At 55.4% G+C, this 21,163-nt stretch overlaps 1 protein-coding gene across 1 annotated transcript; it reads left to right on the plus strand.

The window, feature by feature from the left end:
- The first annotated feature begins 18,552 nt into the window (after positions 1 to 18,552).
- On the plus strand, positions 18,553 to 19,236 carry LOC132027715 (large ribosomal subunit protein eL14-like). The gene has a single exon (XM_059416457.1). It carries the CDS (start codon positions 18,570 to 18,572, stop codon positions 19,188 to 19,190), a length of 621 nt encoding a protein of 206 aa, XP_059272440.1. The 5' UTR covers positions 18,553 to 18,569; the 3' UTR covers positions 19,191 to 19,236.
- Positions 19,237 to 21,163: the final 1,927 nt, after the last annotated feature.

The raw sequence follows: 21,163 nt of genomic DNA on the forward strand, positions 1-21,163 counted from the left end.
GGGAGAGTGAGAAGCAGACTCCCCGCTGAGCAGGGAACCCGAGGTGGGGCTCTATCCCAGGACCCCAAGATCATGACCTGAGCTAAAGGTAGAGGCTTAACCCACTGAGCCCCACAGGCTCCCTCCCAGAGCGTTTTTAAAAGATTTTTGGGAGGGCCATGAAAGGTTTTCTAATAAATCATTTTGAAGGTTAAACCAACAAAATAATTCTAGACAACAAGAATAAACTTTCCCATAGCAAACTATTCCTATTTTTTTTTTCCTGTTCCTACATTCGCAAAGCTTTCAATTTCTCCAAGACCTTTTAGAACTACCTTCTCATGTCCTCTCCGTAGGCCACGTGCTGAGGTAGGTTTGAGGCAGCCCTCGCCAAGCTTAGAGCCAGGAAACAGGCACAAAAAGTCTGAATTGAGTATTCTGATCTGATTTTACTTAAACACGGTCAGTGGGTTTCCCATGTCACTAAAACATGACATTAAGTCCGTCGTGAGACAGCTTTTACGTCTCTACCTTCCGGGGGCATTTGTAGCTAAGACTTTCCGGAGTTTGCCCCTTTGAAGCAGTGCAGATGACCCTCCGTGCGACGGGACTCCTGCCTTCTTCCCTCTACCGAATGCACGCACGTGCGCACGCACACACACACACGTACACGCACATGTGCACCGGATTCATGAAATCTAACGCTCTTTGTTTCAGGGCTTTCTTTTCGACTGACCCTGCTTTCCACATCCGCCGGTGTCGCTTTGCCACAAAACGTCTTCCGTATTGCCTTCCCAACCCGGACACAGCCCCGTGCAATCCCGTGCTGCCTCCGCTGTTCTCCGGCCATGAGCGCCTCCCCAAGGGTCCCCATTGTCACCTGCTGTGTCCTCTGTCCTGTCCCCAGAGCCCTGGGCTTCCAGGCATCCAGGGTCAGACTTTCCCACCACATTCAGTTTGGGGAGCGGGGGAGGGTAAAAGTTGAATTTAGTCAATGATGGCTTGGAGCTTGCCGCATTCTCTCGAGAAGGTGCCGGCAATAAAAGCTACGTCTCCCACTCCTAACCTCCGTGCGATGATTTGTTTAACGAATGAACTGGAAAGATCTCGGAGATCACTGGAAAGAACTCTGTCATTTACTCTGGCTCCGTTGGCCCGCGGCTGAGTCCCTGCTCAGACTCTGATCAAACACTTCCTTCCCCGCACACAGAGGTTCTGAAGTGAGAATATCCTAGTGACTCCTAATAGTGAAAAGATTCTTTATAACCCAGACAGCTCATTTTTCAGAAGATTTTTTTAAGGCGCAGGACATTGCATTCGGAGTCCAGGGTCTTTGCCCAATAGCTTATAAAACTGGGACCAGAAATGGGGACCTTGTTGCTTCTAGTGCTGCTGCCCCGTGTAAAATACACCTATATACGCACACGTGTGGGAGGCATCTGAGAACCAGGGGCTATCTTAGAGCATGAAGGAAAAAATACATATAAATATATAGTAGTGGATTGAATTGTGGTCCCCCAAAAGATATGTCCAAGCCCTAAGCCCCAGAACCTCTGGAGTCAACTTTATTTGAAAAAAAAAGTCTTTGCAGATGCAATTAAGGGGACGATCCCAAGATGAGATCATCCTGGATTCCAGCGGGGCCCCAAATCCAAAGACAGGTGTCCTTATAGGAGACAGACTCGGGGAGATTTGAGACACAGACACACAGAGAAGGTGATACGAACAGGGCAGCAGACTGAAAAGATGGGCCAATGCCATGGACAGACGGAAAGGCCAGAAGCCAGGAGGAAGGCATCCATGGACTCCCCCCTCCAAGCCCCCAGAAGGAACCATGCCTGGGACGAGCGGCCCTCCTTCATGGATCGGCGGCTTCCCTCATGCTCTCTCACCAAAAGCTATCCCTTTGAGCTTCTCTCTTTAAAGCCCCCAAAATGTGTAGGTACCAAGACTTTAGTGACACTGGCACTTTCTTAAGTACAGAGCAGAGGTCCCCAGGGTGCGACGGTGGGTCCACAGTGCTGGGAGGAAGAGACCTGGAAGAAGTTGAAGGCTTACGGAGAGCCGACCAGCAACAAAGATGCCCTCGCTGAGTCAGCCACAGCCGAAGGGCCACAGTCCCGTATGATCCCCTTCCCACGATGGGGACAGACTCATAGAAGATGCGTGACAATGGGACGTCACCTCTGATTATGTCCTGCTGTATGGCCAGAGGGAAGACGGAGTCCAGCCTGCGTGAAACCAGAGATTCTCCTGCCGACTGTGAAGAAGTAAGGCGCCACGTCGTGACAAGGGGCCGAGCGGAGCTGACTCGAGGGGGTTGGGGAGCTGAGAGAGGCCCCAGCTGACACCCACAAGAAGCAGGGGACTCAGTCCATGGGTGCCAGGGACGACACTCGGCCGAGAACTGCCTGAGCTTGGGAGGAGACCCCAGGCTCCAGAAAGGCGTGCAGCCCAGGAGACACCTGGATCGCAGACGCGTGAGACCCCGAGGCAGGGGCCCGGCTGAGCCAGGCCTGGGCTCCCTGAGCCACGGGGATTTCGAGGAAATACATGTGTGTTTCCTTAACTGCTGAAAGTCATGAAGTAATAAAAAAAAGAACATCAGGCAAACCTCACATTTTTCCCTGTTCTACCCCTACCGGAGACGTGGAACTCGGTGGTAAAGAGAAGGTTCTGGTAGAGGAGGGTGGGCCTTGCCCAGATGTCTAGTTGTGGTTTCTTTGGGGGCCTTGGCCACTGTGTTTGTTTCCTGGGGCCACCACCACTGACCGCCCCAAACTGGGAGGGTTAAAACCACATGCTCTAGAGGCCAGAAGTCCAAGGTCATGACACGGGCAGGGCAGGCCCTCCCTCCTCAGTGAGCTCCAAATCTCCTCCTCCAGAGAGGTTGATGGTGCCTGTGTACCCCTCCCCCGCCAGACATCACAGCTCCACAGTGGAAACCCAAGCTCAGGTCCGTCTTCGCGGCATCCAGGTGCTGCTGGGAGTTGGGGTGTAGTCCCAGCCGTGCGCTGTCCCATCCCCCATGTGTGCTCACCCAAGGCCCGGCCACAGGAGGGACACGTGGGCCCAGAGCTTCTGTGAGGGAGACTGTGGGGAAGAGGCAGGAGGAGAGGCCGACGTGGCTCTGCTGTCTGAGTAAGCCTGAGTCTGAGTAAGCCCTGACGGCAGCTCCAGGTTGGCTCAACTTCCCCAGGAAACCCCCCCATCAACTCCTTCAAGGGGTCAATCACCAACCGCCCAAGTGCACCTTCCCTTTAACTGGATTTCCCTCCACCAAATCAGATCGCTCTGAGTCAGGCAGGCCTGCCGGGAGGAGTTCGTGAGTCACCAGCTGAGGGCCATGGTCCCACCGTGTGGTCCCACAGATGCCATCCCGTATTCCTGGCTCGGATCCTCGGCGGCCGGCCACCCACTTGGCTCTGGACAGGCAGCACCTCGGGCACATGACATCAGGGGAAAGAGAAACAAGACATTAATTTTGCTATAAAAAGTCAATCTCCTCCTGGAAGAAAAAGTGCCAGCCCTATAAATTCATCCCCAACAACTGCTAGGAAACATTGCTGCCCCCCCGAGAAACAAACCTGCCGAGACGCCCCCTCAAGCCCCCTGCAGCCCCTCCACCACACTGCCTGGGCCTAAGTGCTCCGGGACCCCAAACGGCGGTACTGCCCGCAGCCAAGAGAGAAAGCCTCCCCTAGCCTTTCCCCTCCTGTGCGGCTGGTCACCCTCACTGCTCACTCCCCTCTCTCCACCAGCAGAAAGTCTGCACCTCCCCCAGGATGAGTCCACACGGCGTGTGCCCCCCACACGGCGTGTGCCCCCCACACGGCAGAGCCCCACGTCCGATGCTCTCACAGCCATCACTGATTTTCACCTGCTGCAGGGGCCCAGCCCCGTGCACAGACCTGGGAACCTGGTGGTGCCATCCCGGCTGGGAGGCCCGGGGAAGGGTTGGCTAGGAAGAGAGAACCACTCCAACTAGAGGGAGGTCAGGAATCGGGACCAGGGAAGGAGAGCCCGGCATTTTTCCTTCTGCGGCTGGAGCTTCGGAGGGCGTGTGGGAATGCAGGGGTGGGTCTAGGGGACGTTCATCTCTTGTCTTCCCCAGGCTGACCCGGGGGCTCTAAATGAAGCCCTGAGTACGCGTGAAATCATCAAACTGTGGTCAGATCAGATTCTGTCCCTGAGATCGGGAGGGAGCAGCAGGGCTTCCCGAGTTGAATCTGGTTGTGACGGGTTCCCCTGGAGCCCACAGTCCCAGCGACCACGGCCACGCAAGCCTGGGGGGAGGGGTACTCTTGGCGTGACGGCCACATGGCCCCCCGGGTCTGCTTCGATTCCAAGCCTGACACACAAGATTGCCGTTTCTCAACCACAGGCAGGACACAAACCAGCCACGTAAGCAGGACCTGTCCGGAAATACCCGCCCGCGCTCACCCTGTAATTACCGACCGCCTCTCACATGGAGAACTGCATTTTCTTTCTTTCAATGGCTTCTTTTTCTTCCCCAGGATTCTGAACGCTGGACAGAGCAAGAGAAGCACCAACAGAAGCTTCCTGTCCCGCTGGGGGAGGCTGGCTGGGACCTACAGTTCATGCGGGCGCGGGGGGTGGGTGACCGCGAGCCCCGGTGGGGCGCCCGGACGCCTGGGCCCGCAGGCTACAGAACTCAGACGGGATGGGGGGGGGGCGCGGGCGCTTCCTCCAGTTCTCCATGTGGGCTCTCTTTTCTTTTTTCCTTTTTCCATTTCAGCAAGGGGGAAAAGCCATATATTTCCTGTAGTTTTTTTTTTACTAAAAGGAAAAAAGAAAAAGAAAAAGAATAGACGCTGCCAGAGCAACTCGAGAAGGAGGCGGCGGGACAGGACACGGCACACAGGACTCCGGAGGGCGTCTGCGTGGGCCAGGAGGGTCGGGAAGAAATTCAGCATCTTTACAGTGCCGTTGTCGAATCACGCAAACAGGGGGAGCGAGGCTGAGAGACCCCCGATGTACCCCAGGCCGGTAGGGGGTCGAGGGACGCGGGAACAAAAGAAAGAGTCCAGCAGGAGAGTGATTCCTCGTCCGGCCCCAGCGGCCCTGCCTGAGCCCCACACGGGGGTGGGGGTCGGTGAGCCCTCCTGCCCCCGCTCCTCCGGCACCCTGCCCATCACTGCACCTGACAGGTGACAGCATCCACCCTGGCAGGGACTGGGGGCTCTGACGTTCCAACACAGCAGGTGCTCCGTACGTGCCTGTGAGCAGAATGGAGAGGGTAAGGAAGTGAACTCCCCGTGGGTTCGGACGCGGCGGCCGAGCTGGCCCTGTAGAAGCCACGAAGGGACGAGGATTCCTGGGTTATGGAGCCGTGTCCCCGCCTGTCGGGACACACTTCCCACCCCAGGAGGGTTGCCAGATCCAACAGAAAATAACAACACCCCCACCACCACAGGAGGCTCAATTAAAAGTTCAACTTCAGACAACGATGGAGAACTTTCCAGGGTAAGTATTGTGTGGGAAATACTGATACTAAACAATTTTATTAATCTGAAATTTGAATTTAACTGGGTGTCCCATATTTTCTCTGACAGTTTATTTCACTGCCCCCAGTGCACCCCGGGTGATGGGCAGAAGGAAGACTCTTGGGAGGCGGCCGAGCACAGGCCCTGCAGGGACCGGACAGCCGGCTCTCCCTCCGTGCCCTACTCCCGCCTCACTGCCTTTGTGACCCCAGAGCCCTGACTCCCTAGCACAGCATGAGGGGGGCTCCCCTCCCTGTGAGAAGTCCCCAGGGCTCGGTCCAAGGGCACCTACACCACGGGCTGGAGGCAGCATCTCCCTGTGCCCACTCCTGGCCCTGGACCCAGGCTGCCCCTCTGCACCCTGCTCCCTGTGCCTTGAGCCTGGCAGCAAGTCCCCAACCTACCTTTAAATACTGTGCGGCCAACAAACGTGCCCACAGGAGGTGGTTGGGAGAACTCAGGGGCAGCAGGTGACCCATGAAACTCGGAGCAGAATGCCCGGCAGAGCGAGCCAAAGTCAGCACAAGCCCTGCTTTCTGGTCACCTTGGTGCTCCCCACGGTACAGGACCCTGAGGCCCAGCCCCGGAAGTGGGAGAAGGCAGGACCCCAAATCCTCTGCCGCGTTCAGGAGTAGAGCCGTGCTGAGTTAGGAGCCTGAAGCTGAGTTTCTTCTTGCTCAGGAATAACGTGATGACCCCCCAGTGCCTGAGCTCAGGCAGCCTGACCCTGGCCGTCCACACTCCATGACCAACCTGCCCCGCCGCCCCGCCGGGCCTCCACATCCCATGACCAGTGTGTACTCCCTCAGGCCTCCATACCCCGTGACCAGCATGTCTCCCGCCTTTGCCCAGGGCCTCCAAACACCATGATCAGCGCGCCTCCCCTCCACCGTGCCTCCACACCCCATGACCAATGTGTGCCCCTTCCCCCAGGTCTCCATACACCATGACCAGTGTGTCTCCCCTCCCCCCAGGGCCTCCACACCCCATGACCAGCATGTCCCTCTGTCCTGCAGACGTCTCAATGGGACCCGTTTCGCAGGGAGGGTAACAGAGTGAAGTTTTCCTGAAGACTCTACGTGTCAGCTCAGAGTCATCGCTAGGAACTTTCCAGAATCGAGAGCACTGGGTGAGGCCATCAGGGAACATCACAAGTGAGCAAATACAGACTCACTTTCCACATGGCACCAGCGTCCTGTAACTCCAGAGCCCAGTTCTGGAATCTCGGCCAGCCTGTGACCGTTTCTGATGATTTCCCAAAGGCCCCCATGGTTCTTCCACAAGTCAACGCAGCACAACCTCCTTCCCTTGTTGAGCGACGTGCCTAGAGGTAGAGTGAGGCTGACACGGTGCCCTGGGCTCGGGGGCATCTTTCCCGAGCCCCTCCCCGGCTCCTGAGGTCCCGGCGTCCGGGTTCAGGCAGGCGGAGCCGGCAGCAGCATCCGGGGCATCTGAGCAGGGGACAACTGCCGGGCGTGCTGAGGACCCGGCTGATGTCAACCCAGAGTGTCCCCAAGGGTGCCCCACAGTGCCCTATCCAGTCAAGATGTTTCTCCCCACAGATGCCCCTGCAGGTGCGTTCTGAAACCTGCCCCGCACCCGCACACCTCATGAGTCTGGGTCGTGCGTGTTTTCCCGATGTGCGGTTGCACTTACAGGACAGGAAGGAAAATTTCAGAAGAAACCAATAAAGCTAGACTCCAAATCCAGAGACGTCAGGAGGCCCCGGGCCAGAACCCTGGGCAATTCCTGTCCCCAGGGGGGTCTGTCTGGATCCGTGGGGACAGGACGCAAGACCTGGATGAACCCCTCCCCCACAGCCCGGGCCCCCGAAGGACTCCCCTCTACTAAAGGTGCGGGAGAGCAAGTTGTGTGATGCACACACTGAGAGGCATGTGGGAGCAGCTGTTGCAGGGAGGAGAGAGTGCAGGCTCCTGTGGGAGGGGACAGAGCCACCGGAGGTCACTTGGCAATGGCGGCTGAGATCACCAGTGGTGGAGGCGATGCCACCGCCACGAGGAATCCCAGGACCTGCTACACTGGGGTCGTAGGCCCAAAGGCTTCGTCACCAACAGGCAGGAAACAGATCGTGGGAGGAGGTGGGGGTCACCAGCCCTCAGAGCATAGGGATGGAGAAGGGCAGGGTGGTGTCCAAGCTCTGAGGGTCTCACATGCTAGAACCTTTGCATCTTATTTCAAGAGAATGTGGACTCCACACGGGACCGGGGGCTCAGACAGGGAGCCCAGGTTATACCACAGACGCACCAGGAGACCCTGGCATGTGTTCCGAGAGGGAGCCAAGTCCTAGGGGCAGGGCTGAGAGAGGAGATGGGAGCAGGGCTGGGGTGCATGGGGTCCCGGCACAGGCAGCAGTGACACCGGCCCGGTCCCAGCTGAGAAGTTAACACGACGTGATTGACTGGAACCCACGCGGGTGTCTGAGGGCTTCACCCCAGCCCAGCCCGGGACGGGGAGCGAGCTTCCAGCTGAAGACACCAGAGGGCGGCTGTCTCAGGAAGACATCTCGGGCCAACACAACAGATCACCCCAGACCAGGCGGCGTAAACAACACACTTTCAGGTTCTCGTCATCTGGAGGCTGGACGCCTGAGACCAAGCTCCAACTTGGTTTCTGCCAAAGCCGCTCTCCGCAGCCCACAGGGGATGGTCCTCTCCTGCTTCTCGCACGGACTGTCCTCTGCACCGGTGCCCATGGTTGATTCCTCTTCCGGGGATGACGCCCATCCCCCAGGATTAGGGGCCCAGCCTCTGAGCCCACGTTATCCCGAACGACCCCCACGGGGCCCCATCTCCCCTGACTCACCCTGGGAGTTAGGGCTTCAACAATTCGGTCCATACACAGACTGAGGCCAAGGATTTGGGGTTGGGGGGGCTCTTGAGAACATCTGGTGCAGAGGGAAATGATAAAGCCCAGAAGAGCACGGCCCTCCAGCATCCCATCGGGTCACGGCCCCATGAAGAAGCCCTGAGTGGGGCTGACAGGGCGGCTCCCAGGGCAACGCATGCCCCCCAGCCTGTCCTGGGCCAGATGTCCTGCCCCTCATTCGGGCCGCAGAATGGGCACACCCACATCTGCGTTCTGGAGCCCTGGAGCCCCTGCTTCCCAGCTGTCCTGCCCATAAGGCTGGGGGGGCCCTCACCCCCTGCCACAGGACCCAGGAGAGCATTTCCTCCCTGCTTTGGAAGTGACCTTCTGGCGGGGTTTCCTTTTCTGTTTTATTCTTTAACTTCTGATTTTTTCCCTTTTATTTAATTTTAATTTGATTGGAGCAAAATACATTGACCGTAAGTTTACGTGTTAGCCATTTTCAGGGCCCAGTTCAGCGGCATAAAGCAACCCCCCCCCCTCCACCACCCGTCTCCAGAACTGCTCCCTCTCTCTGCACCTCGAGCCTGTCCCCACGGAGCCCCAGTTTCCCGTTCTCCCTCCTCAGCCCCTGGTGCACCCCGTCTGCCTTCCACCGCTGATGCTGACCCATCTGGGGACCTCACGGGGTCGGAATCACACAGGACCTGTCCTCCTGTGACTGGCCGGCTTCACTCAGCGTCGTGCCCACGCGACCCTCCACGTGGTGGCGGGTGTCCGAACCCGAAGGCTGAGAAAACGCCACTGTACCGACAAGCACGCCGTGTCCACCTGCTCATCCAGCATGGACACGTGGGTGGCTTTTCCCCTGAGGAGCCCGTGCAGACCCTCCCACACAGGCTGGTTCCATGCCCTTGTCTCCGGGACAGCCACGCGCGGTGGATCTCTGCGCTCTGCCACGTGCTGTGCTGGACAGAGGAGGCTCATCCAGGTTCTCCGGGTATTGGAGTAATAGCACGTCCTCACCGGGCCCGTACCTCGGCCCTGGGGCCTCCTGCCCCTCGCGCCATGGCAGCAGAACGGTGGGCCAGAGACCTCCTCCTTGTAGGAGCCAAATGTCTTCAGTAGAAGAGAGAGGAATGGCCCCCAGAAAGACAGCCGGCCCTCCGTGCCTGCGTCTCATCCGAGAGCCATCACGACCCCCACGTGTGAGCAAGGACTTGCAACAGAGGGAGCAGCTGCCCGGGAAGCAGCCACCCTCAGGAGGCGGGAAGCTCCTCATCTCGGGGAGTAGAGATGGCAAGACAACCAGGAGGGAGGGAGGCACGCTGAAGAGGTCTCGGAACGAGAAGGTGGGGCGGGTGAGGCAGTCCCCACGTCTCTTCCACCTCCGGGACCCAGGCCCAGCCCGCCCGTCGGCCGCCACACCACAACAGGGGGAAGACAGCACGTACAGCCTCACCTTCAGCAGAAGAGGGACCCGAGGCTGTGGGGAGAGAGACGGAGCATGCCAAGGGAGTGTGGGACTCAGAGACAGACACCCCGAACGAGAACCAGAGTTCTCCCCGCCGTGCAGGCCGTCGGTGTGGCCTTGGAAGGAAGGTGAGCAGGCCACCTGCCTTCCCGTGTTCACCAGCTTCCCCCCACGGGTGGCAGCCCTGTTCCTGTTGGGCTTGTCTGGCAGGACTGAGCCGGGGCAGGGCCTCAGCCAGGGACCCTGAGGTAACAGGGTGGGCAGGACTCTCCCGCCTCCATGTGGGGGCTTGGCTGGCATGAGTCTCGATGACTCAGGGCTCCCCCGGGAAGCCACAGACGGGTCAGACCCGTTTCTTCTCTCTGCCCCTCAGCCTTCTCTTCAGGGACCCCAAATCCGTCTCTGAGGCCTACTCCTCTGAGCACCCTCAGCCTCGGTGTTCCCCAAATCCAGGGCGGGAGGATCCTCGCAGACAGCTTCTGCTGTTGGCCATGTTGGGTGACTCGCGCCACCCAGCAGCAGCCACGGGCGAGTGGAGTCCTGCCTCACCTCACCAGCCTTGTTCAACCCCCGGGGAGGGAGTGGTTGTTACCCCATCCGGCGATGGGAAAGGGAGGTGCGGCTGTGCAAAGAAACTCGCCCAAGGCTTCCAGCAGAGGACAGGAAATCAGAAACCTTCCCTACCAGGCCGTGGTCCAGAGACGCAGGCTGTCCACTGCGCTGGCTAGCTTCATGTGTCCGCTTGCCCACGGCGCCCAGCTGTTCGGCCAAACACCAAGCTAGGTGTTGCTCTGAAGGTATTTCTAGCTGTGATAACAGTTTCAGTCGGCTGACTGAGTAAAGCAGACGGCCCTCCATAAGGTGGGTGGGCCTCATCCAACCAGTTGAAGGCGTCAAGAGCAAACACTGAGGTTTCCCAAAGGAGAAGCAATTTGGCCTCAAGACTGCACCAGGGAAAACCTGCACGACTCTGGCTAGTCGCCCTGTGGGATGCACACGCGGGACCGCACCATCCAGTCCACGTCTGTATCCTGCTGGCTCTGTTTCCTGGAACACGCTGACCAGACACCCCACAACCTTGACCAGAGACCACAGATGGTAACGAGCCTCGGACCCCATCAGGCTCCTGGCATTGGGTCACCACGTGGAACCCTCCCCTGTCCCGTGTCCTGGCTTTCATGGGCACACAGGGAGCATCGCCAGCTCGGGACTCGACCACACACGCTCCCCCAGTCCAGCTCAGCAGAGGACACAGATGGCCCTCGCGTGGGTGTATGTTGGTTCCAGTCTTGTTTGTCTTTCTTTTGAAATATTGAAAAGGCTTTTTTCCCCCACTAGAATGTGTGTCTCCTGACAGGTTTTGATCTGTCTTCATTGTTCTGTAATTGCCACTGAGACATGGTATTAAGTGGTGAATGAAAATCCCTGCGTTGCATCATTGTAATGGAGGGTTTTAAGAAAAGAAACATTCTGGAACAATGCTGCCTGGTTCTGTCGCCAGCCTGGCATCTCTGTTCAGGGAGGGCACAAGCGCCAAGCTGGGGACAGCCAGCAGGAGGGGGTGAGAGTGGCCGCGGCTGTGGGCTGGGTCGCTCCAGTAGATGGGGGGCAGGGGAGGTCCACTGGACCATTCACTTGGACTGCAACAGACAAAGAGAGAATTGGGTATCTAATTTTCAAACATCACCATCTGCCCAGTTCATGGCATACAGTCACATCCTAAAATAGAAAACTGGAAAAAGGGAAAGATATGATTGTATGTCATTAAAACAAACAAACAAAACACATCTGGAGTGTGAGATTTCCTTCTCCCAGAAGTCCTGTTCCAACGATTCGTCATCCATTCTTGAGATTTCAAAACGCCTGAAGTCCCAGAGAGCTCCCAGAGGAGGACGGGTTTCCTTTAACAACCAGAAACTGTTCTTTTGCATCTTGTGCTCCCAAGTCCTAAGTCTCCTTCTCGTAAAGGTGGCGAGAGGCGTCTGCGGGCACCGGCAGTGACGCAGGGACAGCTGCCGGTGAGACGGTGGCTGGTCAGGCTGCCGGGCCCGAAGACTGCCCCACGCAGGACCTCTCCAGGGAGGGGTCCCTCCAAGGCGGGCTCTGAGGAGGGAACCTCCGGGGTCTGCCTCAGTCCACCACTGACCCCCTTAACACCTGGAAGCTTGGTCTAGGCTGCACTGTCCAGTGTGGTAGCCGTTAGTCACACGTGGCCCGTCCCAGTCGAGACATGGCTGAAAAGTCTATGACACACACTAGATGTTGAAGAGTGAGTCTGGAAAGAAGAGAGGAATGAGAAATATTTCTGTAATAATTTTATTGATCAACAGTTGAAATTATATTTTAGATGCATTTGATTAAATAAAATACGTTATTAAAGTTATTTTTACCAGCTTATTCTTAGTATTTCAATGTGGTTACAAAAAGAATTAAAATTACCCCTAGGCAGGCCGCAGCAGATTTCCATTGAATGGCGTTGCTCTAAGCCCTAGCGCAGTGGCCTCTAGGACGGCTCGAGGACACGTGCTTCCGGGCGTCCATGGCCAAGTGTCATCCCCTTCCCTGGAGGGACGGCCTCAAGCCAGGGGAACAAGGCCACGAGGGCAGTCAGCTTCTGTGACTGGATTACAAAAGCTTGCAACTCTGTCTTGCTGGACCTCTCTCTGACTCTGATACAGCGAACTCCATGAGCACAGACTCTCGTGGCAGCCCGCACGGAACGGGATCCCCCAACAACCCCCGCGAGGGCTGGAGGCCAATCTTTCTGCGAAGCTCAATGTGATGAAGGCTTGTCCACACCTGGATGGCAACAAGGACCCAGCAAAGCAAGGCCGGGTTCCGGGCCCCGGAGACAGTCAGGGAATAAGCAGGTGTTGCTTGAAGCCACGAAGATTCAGGATCATTTATTTGTACCCCCAACCGACAGGGGTTCACGAGACCCTCTGGTCTCTGGTCTTGGGTTACGCTGTCTGGTTTCAATTCTCCAGGCAAACAGTGGAGACACAACCCTGAGTGGGAAGGAGCTGGTTCTCAGAGCGATAAGCTGGCCGGACAGGTGCTGCCGTGGGGCGGAGCGTGAGAAACGCTGTGGCTTTGAGACAGAAAAGCAGCCCCGCCTCCACTCCTGGCCCTGAGCATCTCTGCGCTGTCTGGTGTTAGAGTTCTAAGAAGGTGATTAAACTCAATTATGTGCCAGACCCTTTCTGCCTGGTCAAAGCGCCCAGCCGGGCTCCTGACCGAGAGCCTCTTGTCTGCAGGCTGCGTAGCGTCACCACTTTGGGGTTCTCTCCTTGACCATGGGGAGCTCCGGCATCACCGTGGGGCAGGTTCAGCTTCACAGATGAAGGTGTGAGCAGAGTCCAAGTCCCCCCTGGTCAGCACCAAGATGGCTTCTCAAGGCGATGAGGAGCCGGACAGGGGCGGGGATCCCAAGCGCCTGCAGTCTGGGTCCACAACCGGCACCAGTGAAGACTTCCAGCCCAGGCTTCCCAGATAGCCCAGCGGCTCCCCAAGATCCCTCACCTGGAGTCACACAGGCTCCGCCCTCAAGGGCCGGATCCGTTTACCTGCAGGGTCCCCAGAGAATGGATGTGCGTGCGCACACACACTCGCTCAGGGCCCCAGGTTCCTCCCCATCCCTGAGTGACATTTAATGACACTCAAACCCAAGAGCATCCCCACACTTTTGGGATCAAGAGTCTGGTCTCACACTGCCAGTGAGAACGTAAAATGGTGCAACCAACTGGGAAAACAGCCTAGAAGTTCCTCAAAAAGTGAAAATAAAGTTACCCCGTGACCCAGCATTTCCACTACTGGGGATGCATCTGAGGAGAATGAAGACATGCGTCCATGCAGAAGCTTCCCAGCACCATCCATAACAGCTAGCCGGTGGAAGCGACCCACACATCCACCAAGTGACGAATGCACAAGAAATGTGGTCTGCCCGTTCCATGCAATATTACTCATCAATAAGAGGCGATGAGGTACTGATGCCCACTAGAACCTGGGTGCACCTTGAACATGGGCTCAGTGAAGGAAGCCAGTCACAAGTCCCCAGATCAGGCAATTCCACTCATATCAGGGGTCCGGAATAGCAAATCAATAGAGAACGCAAGTAGATCAGTGGTCGCCAGTGGTCGCCAGGGTCTAGGGAAGGGAGGGAATCTGGAGAGATGGATAATTAAAAGTGTGGCACTTCATTCGGGGTCAAGAAAATGTTCCAAGGTAGGTGATGGCTGCACAGCTTGGTTAACATACCAGAAACCACTGGTATGAGTCCGGGCTCTCTAGAGACACAGAACCAATAGGATATGTACAGAGAGAGAAAGAGATTCATTTTAAGAAATCTGCTTTGCTCAATGAATGTAGGTGTTAATCTCATCCCTAAATTACCCTCACAGACTCACTCAGCATCATCTTTGAGCCCCTCTCTGGACACGGTGGCCCAGCCAGACTGACACGGAACACAGTGCATCACAGCGCGAGGTCGTACGCTGAGTGAGAGGCGCGCGGCCCGGGAGCAGCAGGTCAGCACTGCTCTCGTGAATGAGGAGCTTGGCTGCCGGGTCCCACGCGGGTCTGGGCCGCAGCGGTGCGCGTGCAGAGGGCTCAGCAGTCCTGCAGGAAAAGATGCAGGCCCCGCACAGATTCAGCAACTGGGGGGACCTGGGCTGGTCTGGCACCGGCATGCGGTGCCCGTGGGAGCACAGGCCCTGCCGGAAAGCCCATCTGTCTGCAGGACCGGCCAGGGAGGTGCCGAGGCCACGCTGAGACCCAGACAGAAGGTCTACATCAGCCGGGCGGGTGAAGACAACACTGGGGCTCCAGGCAAGGGAAGAGCTGAGAAACCGAGGCAGGAGACCAAAGGGAACAGTAGCCCAGTTTGGGACACAGAAGAGAGAACAGAATATGCACTTTTATTTGTCACTCTTTATTCTGCAGTGGTTTCTGGAAAAGCCTATGGAGCCAGCATCTTCCAAACTGCAAGTCATCAAGTGGGGGCGGGGGGGGCCGGGGTGCAACCCCTTCCAATCACACAGCGTTGGGGGGGCTCTGATGAGCTGCGGGGCAGGGCGGGCGGGCTCTGGTCCCAGCCACACCCTAACCGGAGCTGTGCCCCTTGTCTCTCCTGTGATGTCCCCATGCTCCTAAGTAAGGTCTGTGAAAGTGAGCGTGCACCGGCTTTTCGGTGTGTGATCCGCCACTGCTGGCACACGGGTTTGGGCGCCGGGGCCCGGAGGAGGCCTGGGCTTCAGGGTCACAGACGGGAGCCCCGCGAAGGAGCACGCCCAGCTTCTAGTCCCAGGAAAGGTGCCCCATCCCTGCAAATGCCCCTGCTCTGCAAGGTCCTTTCTTTTCTCTCCACACAGACACCCTGCTGCCCCCTGAGGAAGATGTCCCCAGAGACCTCACGCCTCGGGGTTGGGTACAGCCCTGAGCTCCTGTATCCTCACCGCATCCACTCAGCTCGGGAACTCTGACCCCAGGCGCACCCCAAACACCTCCACCCATCCTCCCTCCCTCTTTCCTTCCCAGACCTGCTCCCCATCCCCATGGCATCCTCTGCCCAAACTTGGCCCCTTCCAGGCACCCTCTCCCTGGGCCCCTTCGGACTACACCGCCGTCCCTGCTCAGCGGCACCCAGGACCTTCTATTCCACTCCTGAAGGCACCTCGGAGCCTTTCCCGCTACCCACCTCTTCTCTCTACAGCTCCCTCAGGCTCTGGGGTTTTGCCAGAAAAAATAAATAACCATTGGTTTCCTGACGACCAGCTGCATGCCAGGTGGCCGCCTGGTGGCTGGTTCTCGTCCCTCCCCCGCAGCATCCCAGCTCCCCACCCCGCCCCCCTTCCTGCCTAACTCTCTGCCGCTGCCTCCTCTCCCCGCTCCTGGCTGCTGGCTGCGATGCTGCCTGCTGATGGTCTGCACCCTCTGGGTCACTTCACTAGTCATGGCTCCCCTACCCGTGGGTGCGATCTCTACCCAGGCCTGTCCCTCAATATCGAAGCCCCAGTTCTGGCAGCTGAGGGACCTCTGCCCAGGGTCAGCTGGGCTTCCCTAACATGCTCCTCCTGCCAGCTTCACGGCTATCAAGCCCAAAACGTGGGCACCATATCTCAGCCTCTCTTCTCCTCACACCTTCCGTACCAACTAATCATCAAGACCTGTGTCATGTGCTACCAGGATGTATCACCATTAACCCTAACCTCCCTTCCGCAAGGGTGCTGGGATTTGGTCCAGCTACATACAACAGAGAACCTCCCAACAACGAGACTAAACATGAGTGTTCCTTCTCTCACATAAAATCAACTTAGAGATTTCGCCTCTGGCAGAAATTCTCACTTAGTCTCTGGCATTAAAAGCCTGGGGTTCCCACCAGAGGCTTATTCGGGTGACTGGCATCATGACCCCGTGGAGTTAGGGCCCAGGCTCCATCCCCATCCTGAGTGCCTCATAGTCCAAAATAGCTGCTTCAGCTCCAGGCATCACATTCACATCCCAGATAACAGGAAAGAAGTGCATGTTCTCCGTCTTTTCAAAAATAGTTCCTAGACACTGGACACACCACCTCTGTTGTCCAGAACCTGACTGCGACGGAAGTTTAAAAATGCGTCTCTCTCACTGATGCCCTAAACCAAACCAGGGTTTGTTACTGTAGAAGGGGAAACTAGATGGAGGGGAGCAACCAGCCATTGTGACCACACCAAAGTACTTTTCTCCAGCTGAGCCCCAAAATGAAGCAGTCGGCTCACACTTGAAGATCCTGCTGTATTTAAAAGGAGAGAGAGAGAAAGAAAATGAGATTAGAGCTGCAGGAGGCTGGCGTGTGTCTCCACCGAGCAGAAGGCACACGCTACACGGGGCAGCTCACGGGAGACACAGGGTGCCCACCCGGGCAGAGCGGAAAAGAGCGGGCAGAACGGTCTCTCCCCCCACCCGCCTCTCTCTCCACCATGTCCCACTGGATGGGACAGCACTGAGCCTTCGCCCAACTGCACTGCCTCTGCTCCCCCTGCCTGTGCCCTGCACAGGTTCTCACACGAGCTCTTCCTCCCGTCACTCCCTGCAGCCTCTCCCGACCCCACACCAAGCCCCTTGCCTGGATCCTCCCTCGCCCTCTCTAGCCCTGGTCCATGGAAGCACCTGCCCTGCTTTATGAGTCCATTCACCCCTGACTGTCCTCCTCCCCGAGGCTACTCTTCTCTCTCTCACACACACACACACACACACACGCACACTGTGAGTGCTACATAGCCTTCTCTTTGTAGACTCCTATAAAACATGCTGAACATTTAGGGTGCCTGCCTTCTTGCGTGATTTATGTGAGTGAGGTTGGCTGTAGGTCTCAGGATGTTTCTTGCTTTTTCCATCCAGCCCGATGTTTTTAAGACCTGTTGCCTTGTATACAAACATCCTGGGGCCTCCAGCTGCCCCTGGAGCCTGACGGAGCTTGCGTGGCTCCGTCACGCAATTTCACGCAATTTCCCTGGGATTGCACCAGAGAAACAGAATGGCGGGATGGGGGCGTACAGATCTATGAAGAGGGTTATTGCAGGGAAGTGGCCCACCAGTCCTGGGGGCTGGGCTGGGCTGGGCAAGGCTGAAGTCCGCAGAGCAGGCTCCAGGAAGCACAGGCTGGACCTCGCGGGCCAGCTGAGGCTACTGTCCACGAGCAGAATTTCTTCAGCTGATGGACTCGGGGCCACTCGGATCCTCCAGGATAATCTTCCGTAAGATTATGTATGATTATAGACCTAAATCGCAGCTGCAGAATTCTCTGAGATCTGTCGCCTACTGACCTTCCCGGGGTCTGCCCCACGTCCTGTCACTCCCTCCCCTGGAGAGGACCCCCAGAGGCCGCCACCTTCCTTCCCACTGCCTAAAGAAGTCCGTGATGAACATCTTCACACAACTTGCCCCAGGAATCCTGGTGGGAGTTTGTCTTGGATCCATCCGTGGGAGAACTGGTGGCCACCGGCGTGCATACACTTACGTTTTCTGGATTCTGATGAGTCATGCTAAAGAAAGACCACACCAGTCTGCGCTCCCCCACCCCAGGGAACAAGGGCTCTAGCTGCGGGCACGAAGGGCATCGTCCAGCTTTCAAATGTTTGCAAGCCTGCTGCCCGTCAAGTGATCATTTTAATGGGTGCAAAGTGAGAGCCTTTTTCTCAATTTGCAATTCTTTAATTATGAGTGAGCTTAAACAACTCTGTTTTTATAAGTCTTTGAAGTTTGTTCTTCTGTAAATTACCTCTTTGTACACTTAGCTAATTTTTCTACTGGGATTCTTGATTTATTCTGTTAATTTCAATGTTTCCTTGTGTAACTTATTTTAGACATTATATAGACCTTCTCCCAATGAGCACTGAACAGAACTTCATCGTGGTACCATTAAATTCATCAGCTGATTATTGTCTTATAGTATCTAGGGATGTTATCCAACAAGTCCTTCTCCACCTCTGTGCTACAAAGTATCCATTCACATTCTCTTCTATTATCTCTAGGAGGTAATAGTTGGCTGTATATTATATCTCTACGTGTATGGGGTCCCTTTCTGGGCTTTTTTGACTCCATTGGCTCTGTTTTCCTTCAAATATACCATATTTTTTTCCCATTACTTCATGTTTCCAGAATGCCCTGATACCTAGTGGGACAAGTCCTCCTCTTTCTCTTCTTCTTCAAAGTCCTCAGAGATCACTGACAAAATTTGTGGTAAGTTTATCAAGTCCCTTAAAATAATCAGCTCCAGGCCTTCTTCCTGCTCGCCCAACGCTGCCAACATGGTGTTCAGGCGTTTCGTAGAGGTTGGCCGGGTGGCCTACGTCTCCTTTGGGCCTCATGTCGCAATTGTAGATGTTATTGACCAGAACAGGGCTTTGGTTGACGGACCTTGCACTCAGGTGAGGAGACAGGCTATGCCTTTCAAGTGCATGCAGCTCACTGACTTCATCCTCCAATTCCCTCACAGTGCCCGCCAGAAGTATGTCCGACAAGCCTGGGAGAAGGCAGATATCAATACAAAATGGGCAGCCACGAGATGGGCCAAGAAGATTGAAGCCAGAGAAAGGAAAGCTAAGATGACTGATTTTGATCGTTCTAAAGTCATGAAGGCAAAGAAAATGAGGAACAGAATAATCAAGCTTGAAGTTCGGAAGCTACAGAAAGCAGCTCTCCTGAAAGCTTCTCCTAAAAAAGCACTGGCTACTAAGGGTGCAGCTGCAGCAGCTGCTGCGAAGGTTCCAGCCAAAAAGATGGCTGCTGCGGGCAAGAAGGCTCCAGCCCAGAAGGTTCCTGCCCCAAAAGCTGCAGGCCAGAAGGCAGCACCTCCAAAGGCTCAGAAAGGTCAGAAAGCTCCAGCCCAGAAAGCGCCTGCTCCAAAGGCATCTGGCAAGAAAGCATAGAAACCATAAGAGCCTTTAAAAGACAAGTAATAAAGGTTGTTTTTGACATGCAAAATAAATAAATAAATAAATAAATAAATAAAAATCAGCTCCAGACGTGAGTGGATTTATGGCTTAATTTAGGAGGAGACATCGTCTTGTACCACTGGTGTGCCATCCCAGAGCATGGATTGTTTCCCATTTATCCCATCAATTTCTAGATCCCTGGCTGGAGTTTTAAGTAATTATCATTGAAATTTCATATAGTTTCAGATGGTTCCTACACACCTTCAAGTTTTTGTTATTATGGAAGATAGTATCTTTATTTTATTCCCTGGTTGATTATTTCTAGAGTGGAGAAACACTGTTCATTTTTTAACTTAATCAGGTAACCACCAACATTGCTAAGGCTTATCATACTCTTTTGCTGATTCAGCTGTTTTGTTTGGTTTTTGTAAGGTGATCACATAATTCGCAAACGCCAATCTTACGAAGATAATCATGCGTTTGACTCCTTGGAGATGGCAGAGTCATGCATGATCCATGCTTTATCACCACAGCACCAAAACAAAGTGCAAAGATGTTTGACTTACAGTTACTGGATGTATAAATGAATAAGTCATCAAAAGAATGTGCTGAAGATACTGCAGCCATTCAGAAGTGAAAAATTCAAGCAAGTTGGGTTGAAGAAAACATACATGTCTAATCGATTGTCATGGGTATCTGATTGAATCTAATTCACAGCTCACATCTTTGGGGACTTATTATCAAAGACAAACCGTAGTCGAATCCACAGGCGTAAAGACAGTATGGGCAGATGAGTAAAAGACAAAGGAGAAGAAATTAAGCAGCAAGAATGCAACTTTTGCAGAATCGCAGTGAGCAGTGGGAGTCAGTGGCCATAGTCAGTCTGAGCAGGCACCGTCCATTCACGTGCTTCTACTCAACATCTGCTTGGGTTTCTCATTCCTCTCTCCTCCCCAGAAACACAAGCTTGGCCTCTGAATCTGTAGACTTTGTAGTAAAGTACATTGTCTTCCCCAGTATGGATGGGCTCATCCAACTCTTTGAGGGCCTGAATAAAACACAAAAACTTGAAGAAGGGACGGTCTATGGACTTTCGGTTTGACTGCCTAAGCTCCGTCCCACCAAGATGGTAGAGGCCCTCAGTCCAGAGCAACTGGAAGGTCCCGATCTCAAGAAGATGAAAAGCCCACCCCACTCCCTGCAGATTTTTGGTAACTCTTCTGGAATGACATTTTTCTTTATGCTAAACTGTCAGTGTTTGGTGGGAGAGGAGCAGAAGGGTGTTCAGGTAACCCGAGACTCCTGACAGAGTGGGGACACCCATGTGCCCGCTCAGAACTGGCCTTGTCACTCGGTGTGATTTCCTACTTTCTGGCAGGGACATGGGTCCTTGGCAAGGTGACGATGGGGACCAGGACTCTTCTGCCAAGGCTACGGAGGCTGCGGAGGCCAGGTAAACTGACACCCTGATGTGCTCTGCAGTGCACCTGGCCCTCGGGAAGTCCTGGATAAACAGATCTGTCACCCCCGCCTTCCCACCTCCAGCACCCAGCTCATGGCTCTGCACACAGGAGACGGCTGGCAAACATTTGTTGAATAAATAAGGTTATTGATGTTTCTCCCTTGCCAGACAAGACCTGCTATTTGGGGAACCTGTTTGTTTTTCCAGATAAAACAGTGTCTAGTTGGGAAGCTGGAGAAGCTCCTCTGGGCTGTGGTTCCTAACCCTGGCTGCACGGGGGAGCCTTTGAAACCCTGAATCCCAGACATCGTCCAGGCCCATGAAGTCAGGAGCAGGTACGTTTTAAAGGCTCCTGAGTGGCTCTGAGGCGTGGTCTGAACGCTGCCACTGTGCAGATGGAGGAAACCGGGCTCAGGCAGGGCAAGGGCTGGGTCCCACCTGGGGTGGGACCTCCTGGCCTGACTCCTGGTCGAGCGCTCTTCTGCACAGTTTGCACAGGCTACCC

This window comes from Mustela nigripes, chromosome 12 (genome assembly GCF_022355385.1).
Source record: "Mustela nigripes isolate SB6536 chromosome 12, MUSNIG.SB6536, whole genome shotgun sequence".
In the NCBI taxonomy this organism is placed as follows: domain Eukaryota; kingdom Metazoa; phylum Chordata; class Mammalia; order Carnivora; family Mustelidae; genus Mustela; species Mustela nigripes.